General features: G+C 37.5%; 1 protein-coding gene across 7 annotated transcripts; it reads right to left on the reverse strand.

Moving 5' to 3' along the window:
- Positions 1-1,388: 1,388 nt before the first annotated feature.
- LOC100181917 (SCO-spondin-like) lies at positions 1,389-9,478 on the reverse strand. 7 transcript variants are annotated; one of them, XM_018816476.2, is made up of 13 exons: positions 9,370-9,478; positions 8,436-8,663; positions 7,926-8,165; positions 7,397-7,589; positions 6,574-6,779; positions 5,953-6,150; positions 5,051-5,248; positions 4,628-4,825; positions 3,643-3,843; positions 3,408-3,587; positions 3,020-3,196; positions 2,217-2,390; positions 1,389-1,645 (listed from the first exon to the last, which is right to left on the reverse strand). In XM_018816476.2, the coding sequence occupies exons 1-13, from the start codon at positions 9,440-9,442 to the stop codon at positions 1,626-1,628; spliced, it is 2,286 nt and encodes a 761-aa protein (XP_018672021.1). In that variant the 5' UTR covers positions 9,443-9,478; the 3' UTR covers positions 1,389-1,625. The 7 variants fall into 7 exon arrangements, with proteins under 7 accessions (XP_018672021.1, XP_018672022.1, XP_018672023.1 ...); XM_018816477.2 differs by having other exon boundaries at positions 5,051-5,253; positions 5,961-6,150; positions 6,574-6,774; positions 7,389-7,589; XM_018816478.2 differs by having other exon boundaries at positions 4,628-4,830; positions 5,059-5,248; positions 6,574-6,774; positions 7,389-7,589.
- Positions 9,479-10,388: the final 910 nt, after the last annotated feature.

Raw genomic sequence — 10,388 nt, forward strand, 5'->3', positions numbered from 1 at the left:
GGACACCCTTAGCACATAATATCCAAATAACCTGATCGTGTTTTAAACAATTAACAATGGTTTATGGGAGTCTTGAGGATACGGTTTAATAATTCTTTGAATGTTCTTTGTTTACTACCAAATGGGACGAAAAAATAGAATGAAAAGGTGTCCCATCTTTTCCCCACCTTACTATACCTATATTTTGCTTTAACATTTTTTCGCGCCGTATATTACATATTCGGCCAACATACTGAAACAATAAGAGCTAAGGGTAATTATTCGCTTCATAAGCAGCGACAAAGTAGGAACACTCGGTTCTATAATAAAGATACAAACTCACTTTCAACGTTGCCAAACCAAAGCTGCATCGGCGGCTGTCACTCAACGCATCTTCATTCGTGAGCGAGATAACATTGATGTGATTTGAACACAAGACTTCGGCCTGTATTGTTTCAGTGCATATTCAATGCTAAAACAAGCCCTTATCAAAACCTGACTGCCCTCACTTTTCTACACTATAACTTCTAACTGCTTGATATTTTTTCAAAATGGTGACAAACCAAAAGAACAAACCGCACACAAAACTCACATGAGCAAAAAATGAAAACGTGTTGATCACGTGGGACGCTGGGAGCAACGCTGAGAATTGTGACGTAACAATGTTAATTGTAATTTGCGTGAGTTCAATGCGCCCAGTGTTGCCTCTTGTAAAATATCCAAACAAGTCTTAAGATAGGATTCATAAGCAGTATTTTAACATCCGGAAACACTGAATCTATTTATAGCAACAGCGGATTGTGAAGATTACAGCAATAATTATTTTGACGAAATTCCTGCAGCTTGTGTCAACACGTAGTAAACGTTCACAATATTTATAGAATGCACAAAACCATACAAATATTTATTCATTAATAAAAATATATATTTTTAATTTATTAAATGCCATTTAAAAAAAAATATTTTGTTCGTATTTTGAAGCGGTGGAATACTTATTAATATTATTCTTTAGCAACTTAAAAAAATGATTTTAAAAAGTTTATTTTTATTTTACAAATTAAATCTTCGCCTCCACCGAGGAACTGTTTACCAAGCAGAGACTCCAATTCCTATTTGCTAAATCCTTCACGAATATATGATATCGACGTCATACGCATAATATTCAATATTCTATATCGATCGGTTCGAAAATTTTTTAATATGATTATGTTAATTAATTTATATAAACAAGCGATACAACATACCCAAAACTGGAGGTCACGATAAACTTTTACAATAATATTTTCAGTAAACATTTTCATTCATAATTAATATTTTTGGAATTGTGAAATTGTATTTACAAATTTATGGGACCTGTTTGGTCTAGTTAATGTTGTAGCGTCATTGGCAAGAATACGTAATATTCTCAATTTATCATCACTTATATATTTTATTGATGTGCGGGAGTTTCATGCTATATAGTAACATACATTATATTTGTCTCTTTTAATACAATAACGAAGATCACATTAATTAATACAACGATAAAAAGGAATTATCAGCAAAACGACAATCGTTAAATACACGACTTTCTGGTTTGTGTGACAATGAAACATCATTTCTGGTATATGTGTCGCAATGTTTTATTGGCTGGAATCTCCGTGGTTCTAAGGGTTGGTTGGTGAAGCTGCAATTTAATATAATAATTAAATATATCGGTATAATAAGGATGGGGAAGATGGGACACCATTACATTGTATTTTCGCGTCCCATTTGGTAGTAAACAAAAAAGAAAGAACATTCCAAAAAATATAAAACCGTATCGTCACGACTCCTATAGACCGTTGTTATTTGTTTAAAACACGATTAGATTATATGGGTAGTATGTTTTAAAAGTGTCCCGCCTTCCCCCACAGAACCACATACGTTGCCACCGCGTGTATTGTGAATATGAAACAGATATTCTGGGAATAGTTTGGTAACATTTAGTGTTTTGGCGCATTGGTTAGCGTGTCTGACTGTTGCCAAGGGGGTACTGGTTCGAGGCTTGACGCTGCTACCATTATGGACGTGTGTGTCCTTGTAAAATACACAAACCTTGATAATGTCTCGCCGTATATCAGACGAAATGTCGGTCATTCAGGATTATAAAAACAAATGCCAAAAAATCATTAAAACTTGTATTAAAATAAATTTGTTTACTTCTTGCAGAATATAAACAGAAGTGAAATGCCACATTAGTTTACATTAAAACAAACCTAAAGCCTGCAAACATTGGGCGCCAGTTAAGCATTGGATTCCATGTTTAAACTTTCCCTGCGGACAAACACAAGCCCGTCGACATCCAGCAATACAAGGTTCCTCACTTTGGACTTCAGCACATGTGACGTCACAACCTGCACATTCGTTCCACACCTGCTCTCCGGGGCAAACTGGGATGAAAATAATAAAGTTTGATCACCCACAAAGTTACATACGTAGTAACTTGTAAACGGGCACGAGGTGTATGAAACAGAACATTCGTGTTATAACGATTGTTGTTGCCCCGCCTCTTAGATTACGGTAGCAATGATTAGGAAAGCAAATAAATACAGTGTATAGTGACAACATGACGTCGTTGGATTGAAATCTGTAACAAACATCTAATAAAAATAATTAATCACAAGTTCTGTTTAAAATGCTCCAGCAGTATTATTATTTAATGAAACTTATTTATCATTTGAGCAACCCATTAATGACCACTGGGTTGGAGTATTTAAATGTCTCACCCAAGAACACATGCGCCCACACTGGTGGCAGCATCGAGCTTCGAACCTGCTTTTTATACCAAGGTGATCCTACAATATAGGCTATCAAGCAAACGGTTCAACTACTGTATTCTGCCAGCTCAGAAACGTAACAAGGGACCCCATTTAAACTTGGCTTCAATAATATTAAATATACCATTTAAATTTTAAAAGTTGTGCAAATTATCCGTGTTTTGCCATAATTATGAAAATAACTGCCTGAATTAAAAGTAATGACTTTTTAATGATAATTATTATCAAACTTATATCCTTACCTGGTGAGGGGGTTGGGCAGGACGATGTTAAAACACAGTTGATTCCATTAAGGACCATTCCAGCTGGGCATGTACATCGTGCCTGGCATGCAAGGCATGATGGAGGATTGTTAAAGTTCTGGCAAGTTATATCACACCCAGCCGTGCACATCGAGTAAATCTGGTTCCCAGGACAAGCTGAAAAATATTCCTTTTACAACGATATGTTGTATTTATAACTTCAATTAATAAAATATTTTATTTAATTGAATGTTTACAACTTGTTTATCGTCACATAGCGGGGCAACGACGGAAGTTATAACACGGGTGTTCTGTTTCATACACCTCGTGCCCGTTTACAAGTTACGTTGTATGAAACTTTATGGGTTTCAATAAGAAGTTAAAATACCCAAAGCAGCATCACACTGAAGGCTGGTTAAACACGAGTTTCCATGAAGGTATGTGTTCGGTGGACATGTGCATTTTTGCTGACAAACTGGGAGACAAGGTACCAGTATGTTTCGTGATGCACATGTTATATCACATCCAGCACAACTGGAATAAACCAGGTTGTTGGGACATTCTGTGACTAAAAACAACTGAAACACTACCGGGTCATGTCGTATATTTCACATTTAAATTACCTGGTGTTGGTTGGGGTGTTGTAGCAGTAGAAGGACACTGGTTATATGGTATGCAATAATTTCCATTCAATACTGTATTAGTGGGACAAACACAAGTACGACAAAATAGTGGGCACACTGTAGATGGTGGGTTAGGTATTTCACATGTGGGTAATGGGCATCCACTACCACACTCTACACGGATCTGGTTGCCAGGACAAACTGTTGAAACAAAATTTTAAAAACTGTGTTATGAAAAATTACAAAAACTGAATTTTATTCGTTTTACATAAATTTTAATCGTTTTTCGCTTCGCATGGCCGGAAAACGACAGTCGTTATAACACAGGTGTTCTGTTTCATACACCTCGTGCCCGCTTACAAGTTACTGTAGCAATTTCTTCTTTAGACAAAAGTAAGACCGCTATCGAACTCAACCACAAGCAACTGATTTAATTCTTAAGCTATAAAATGCAACGTCACGCCCACGCAATTAACCAATCAACAGCAGCACGCAAAATACAGGAATGTGCGAATAATGTAAAACGAAGGATGCGGTGATAGCAATTAACTCATGCTCTATACTTAACATAGACATAGTATAAAACATAAATCGCGCTCTGAATAAAGGAAATACACAGCTAAGACATAAAACAAATACATAACCATAAGAATTCATCACACTACCATGTATGTTACTTTGTCGGTTATTATTTATTTTTTTGGATTATTTTTTATTTTGTTTTCTATATGGCTGATAATTCAGACAACCCATTAGTGACCACCGGGTTGGAGCAATTACTGTTAAGTGTCTTGCCCAAGGTACCCCACACGCCTACAACGGAGCCAGCAACGAGCCCTGAACCCATTACCTCTGGGTTAAGAGGCATGCTGACCACTTTGCCACGACGCAAGACATTTACTGATAAATATGTAGCAGCAAACTTTGTGCATAAAAACAACTGAAACAATACCAGATCACGTTGCATATTTCACATTTAAATTACCTGGTGTTGGTTGTGTTGTAGCAGTAGAAGGACACTGGTTATATGGTATGCAATAATCTCCATTCAATACTGTATTGGTGGGACAAACACAAGTACGACAAAATAGTGGGCACACTGTAGATGGTGGGTTAGGTATTTCACATGTGGGTAATGGGCATCCACTACCACACTCTACACGGATCTGGTTGCCAGGACAAACTGTTAAAAACAAAATTAAGCTTTGTTGAAATTGTATATGTGAATAAAAACAGAATTTTAAATTTTAAGGATAAAAAATAAACAAATACGAGGGAATGTATGTAATTTATTTATCCTTGCATGGCAGGGCAACAACAGTCGTTATAACACTGGTGTTTTGTTGCATACACCTTGTGCCTGCTTATGAGTTACCACGTATGTAACTTTGTTTCACATTTAAATTACCTGGTGTTGGTTGTGTTGTAGCAGTAGAAGGACACTGGTTATATGGTATGCAATAATCTCCATTCAATACTGTATTGGTGGGACAAACACAAGTACGACAAAACTCTGGGCACACTGTAGTTGGTGGGTTAGGTATTTCACATGTGGGTAATGGGCATCCACTACCACACTCTACACGGATCTGGTTGCCAGGACAAACTGTTAAAAACAAAATTAAGCTTTGTTGAAATTGTATATGTGTAATAAAATCAGAATTTTAAATTTTAACGGCCAAAAAATAAATAAATACGAGGGAATGTATATAATTTATTTATCCTTGCATGGCAGGGCAACAACAGTTGTTATACCACGGGTGTTCTGTTTCATACACCTCGTGGCCGCTTACGAGTTACCACGTATGTAACTTATTTATCCTTGCATGGCAAGGCAACGACAGTTGTTATAACACAGGTGTTCTGTTTTATACACCTCGTGCCCGCTTACGAGTTACCACGTATGTAACTTTGTAGGTGTGTCTTTCTGTGTGGCTGAGAGAGTAGACAACCCACTGGGTTGGAGCAATTGGGGTAAGTATCTTGCCCAAGGAGACAAACCCCCAATATGGTAGCAACAACAAGCTTCGAACCCAAACATTTGGGCTAGAGTCAAAGTCATGGGCGAAATCAATTTTGTCACTACATTCTAAATTCACCACGTGTGCACTTAAGGTCGTTTAAAAATATCGAATTAAAAAGATTTAACCTGGTTTTCACTTATGTTTGATTAGGTTTAAATTCCCAAGCATAAGATGCTAACAACCTGCTTAAGTTTCCAAGTATTTAAATCATTAAAGGGTTTAGTATACCTAATCTAACTAGTTGTCAAAAAGTGAACCACGTGTTCTATATTATAATCTTGTTTACCTGGTGTTGGTTGTGTTGTAGCAGTAGAAGGACACTGGTTATATGGTATGCAATAATCTCCATTCAATACTGTATTGGTGGGACAAACACAAGTACGACAAAACTCTGGGCACACTGTAGATGGTGGGTTAGGTATTTCACATGTGGGTAATGGGCATCCACTACCACACTCTACACGGATCTGGTTGCCAGGACAAACTGTTAAAAACAAAATTAAGCTTTGTTGAAATTGTATATGTGTAATAAAATCAGAATTTTAAATTTTAACGGCCAAAAAATAAATAAATACGAGGGAATGTATGTAACTTATTTATCCTTGCATGGCAGGGCAACAACAGTCGTTATAACACAGGTGTTCTGTTTCATACACCTCGTGCCAGCTTACAAGTTATCATGTATGTAACTTATTTATCCTTGCATGGCGGGGCAACAACAGTTGGTATAACATGGATGTTCTGTTTCATACACCTCGTGCCAGCTTACAAGTTACCTCGTATGTAACTTATTTATCCTCACATGGCAGGGCAACAACAGTCGTTATAACACGGGTGTTCTATTTCATACACCTTGTGCCTGCTTATGAGTTACCAGGTACGAAACTTTATTTCACATTTAAATTACCTGGTGTTGGTTGGGGTGTTGTAGCAGTAGAAGGACACTGGTTATATGGTATGCAATAATCTCCATTCAATACTGTATTGGTGGGACAAATACAAGTACGACAAAACTCTGGGCACACTGTAGATGGTGGGTTAGGTATTTCACATGTGGGTAATGGGCATCCACTACCACACTCTACACGGATCTGGTTGCCAGGACAAACTGTTAAAACAAAATTAAGCTTTGTTGAAATTGTATATGTGTAATAAAATCAGAATTTTAAATTTTAACGGCCAAAAAATAAATATATACGAGGGAATGTATGTAACTTATTTATCCTCACGTGGCTGGGCAACAACAGTCGTTATAACACAGGTGTTCTGTTTCATACACCTCGTGCCAGCTTATAGTTATCATGTATGTAACTTATTTATCCTTGCATGGCAAGGCAACGACAGTCGTTATAACAAAGGTGTTCTGTACCATTCACCTCGTGCCTGCTTAAGAGTTACTACATATGTAACTTGTTTATTCTCGCATGGCAAGGCAACAACAGTCGTTATAACACGGGTGTTCTGTTCCATACACCTCGTGCCCATTTAGGAGTAACCACATGTAATTTTGTAGGTATTCATATTCTAACATATTTCATTTTTTTAGCAATATTTTGCTGACAATGTAAACAACCCATCAGTAACAACTGGGTAGTAGCATGTGTATATTGTTGTATAAGGTACAAAACAAATAAACAACTAGCGAAGAAAATAGCCCTCGGTCAATCACATTTTCATAGGTAATTTAACACATACAATTTTATATACTACTATTACTCTTACCTGGTGTTGGTTGTGTTGTAGCAGTAGAAGGACACTGGTTATATGGTATGCAATAATCTCCATTCAATACTGTATTGGTGGGACAAACACAAGTACGACAAACTGATAAGCACACTGTAGATGGTGGGTTAAGTATTTCACATGTGGGTAATGGGCATCCACTACCACACTCTACACGGATCTGGTTGCCAGGACATCCAGCTGTTAAATGTTACGTGTTAAAGAACGTTTACACTCAACAATGCATATATGTATATATAGTTTTTAGCCTTTAACCTAGAGGTTACGAGCTTAAAGCTTGATGCTTGATGCTTGATGCTGCTACCATTGTGGGCATATGTGTCTTTAAAAGAGACATTTGCAAGGAATTACAACATGAGGTTACATACGTGGTAACTTGTAAGCGGGCATAAGGTGTATTAAACATAACACTCGAGTTATAACAACTGTCGTTGCCCCGTCACGGGAGGATATATCGACTGTCGTTGCTCCACCATGCGAGGATATATCGACTTTCGGTGCTCCCCTATCACTTACAATTATCTTCTCCAGGGTATGGGCCATCTTGCCCAGGAAATGTTGCACCAAGAACACATTGAAGCAATGTAATGCATCTTCCATCGTGCCGGTAAAACCCCCGCCTACAAATGCATGTTGGGACACATGCTATTCGAGGGCAAGGTGTTGTGTTTAAAGTAAACATATTTTCACAAGTCTGTTCGCATCCACCACATCTTCGTAAAACTTCATTTCTACCGCAGCGTTGTTGTCCAATTCCTGCATTGTGGGAATGAACCGCATCAACAAAAGTTCACATATATTAATCATTAGTGACCTCAGTAAAACCTCATGAAAAAGTTATTATTGTTGTTTCTCATTCATAACATTTGAAGCAATTTACTGCTGAACAAATTAATAATATATATTTAATTAAATTTTTCGCAGATACGAAGATTAAATTACTTAAAACAGTTGGGGAAATGAATAATCAGCCAATAATTTATAATTGATAGAAAAGTCTCAAATACTCCAACACTAGATACCCACCAGGTCTGTTAACTCTCCCACAACTCCCACTGCCTCTGGCATGATAAGCTGAAGATATTGATCGACCAGTTAGTTGGTTAACGCACCAACATCTCTCAGATAGAAACGAGCGAACGCATTGTTCAGGTTTGAACTGGTTTCGCCATAAAAGTTGGCACTGAGGGACCCAGCCATGATATCCACCATGTAAACTGGCTTGCTGGCAGTTGCTGCTTGTAGGGTTGGGTCCTTGGGATAAAAATGAATTATTATTTCTAGTAATGAAGTTTCAGTTTGTTTACATGAATGAACGTAACTTGTTTGTTGGCACTAGTGAAGAATCCTCCGGTACATAGCAGAATAGGCTGGTGGAAAGTCTTAGGGTTTAGTGGTTAAGGGTCAGAAAATAAGGTGGGGGGATTCTGCACTAGCCCCACCTTGTCTTGATGGCGAAACCTAGCGTAAACTCAAAAGCAAACGCGCTAACCACGGCACAACAAAGTATATAAACAAACAAAGGTATTCAGTATTGACACCACCATCTAAACTATCTTAGTCCAACACAGCATTTGTTATCACCCACAAAGTTACATACGTTGTGGTAATTTGCAGGCATTGGGTGTATGGAACAGAACACCCGTGTTATAACGACTGTCGTTGCCCCGCCATGTGAGGATAAATAAGTTACATACGTGGTAACTTGTAAGCTGGCACGAAGTGTATGAAACAGAACACCGTATTATAACAACTGTCGTTGCCCCGCTATGCGAGGATAAATAAGTTACATACGTGGTAATTTGTAAACGAGGTGTATGAAACAGAACACCCGTGTTATGACGAATGTCGATTTTTGTTTTGCAAAAAAGTTTTCTTGGTGGGTAATCCCCGAAAGCACTATTTACCACAAACATTTTTTGAGACTTTTACTCGATGTTTTATAATGAACAGACTTTACCTATTCCTTGTGCCGTAACCACGAGAAACAACACCACTGTTAGCTCAAGCAGAAACATATTACTTAAATGCATCGTTGGCGAAGCAGTTCTGTGAAAAACATTTATATTTTATTAAGTACTGTGGGGTAAGATGGTTACCGTTAGCACTCAATGTCCCAAATTTCCCAATTATGTTTCTAACAATTACCAACGTTCTTTTATAGTCGTGAATTTATAATTCTCTGAACATTCCTATTTTACTACCAAATGGAATGATTGAACAAAATGTCCCATCTTGGCCTAACCTACTATATTACTACACCGGCGTACAATACAACAGCCGCAACCGACAGCAAACTTTTGCAACCTATAGATTCATTATCAAACAATAAGACTTTATTTCAATGCGACTGTAATAAAACGCCTGTTTTGGCGACTAAACGAACCTGGCCTTATTTCAATCACTTTATTAATAACAGGTTCATTTCCTTCTTTGCTAAACCAACCGAGTAAGGCACCGCCAGTCTGTGTTGCCTTACGGCTATTTTAGTGACGTCAAGTTAAGAAGGGAAATTTGGTGGCGTGATTTACGTCACCGACCAAATCAATTAACAGTTCATGGTCGGGTATTTCTATTTTAACTTGACGTTTGTTTCATTGGAATTATCATTTTTTAAAATTATTGTATAGTAGTGTGGGGTAAGATGGGACACCTTTAGCACATAATACGAACCTATCCTGATCATGTTTTAAACAATTAAAAACGGTCTATTGGAGTTGTGAGGACATAGTTTTATAATTCATTAAATTTTCTTTGTTTACTACCAAATGGGACGAGAAAATAGAGTGAAAAGGTGTCCCATCTTTCCCAATCCTACTATATAACTTGAGTAAATGAATGAATAAATGAAAGTTTTTTATAACGCGTAGCAACGACGGCCCACCGCTTCCAGCAAGATACGCTGCGGATAAAGATTCTCATGTGCAAAAAATGACTATAGATACGTCACTATTAAGATGCCGGATGTTTTCGTTTGAT

This window comes from Ciona intestinalis, unplaced genomic scaffold (assembly GCF_000224145.3).
Source record: "Ciona intestinalis unplaced genomic scaffold, KH HT000226.1, whole genome shotgun sequence".
In the NCBI taxonomy this organism is placed as follows: domain Eukaryota; kingdom Metazoa; phylum Chordata; class Ascidiacea; order Phlebobranchia; family Cionidae; genus Ciona; species Ciona intestinalis.

Bases quoted from the DNA above. Each gene is read 5' to 3' on its own strand.
- LOC100181917 (XM_009859395.3), bottom strand. From the start codon at position 9,442: ATGCATTTAAGTAATATGTTTCTGCTTGAGCTAACAGTGGTGTTGTTT. The intron at 6,775-7,388 runs GTAAGAGTAATA...TTGTTTTAACAG, and splicing joins TACAACACAACCAACACCAG to TTTGTCCTGGCAACCAGATC. The intron at 4,826-5,050 runs GTAATTTAAATG...TGTTTTTAACAG, and splicing joins TACAACACAACCAACACCAG to TTTGTCCTGGCAACCAGATC.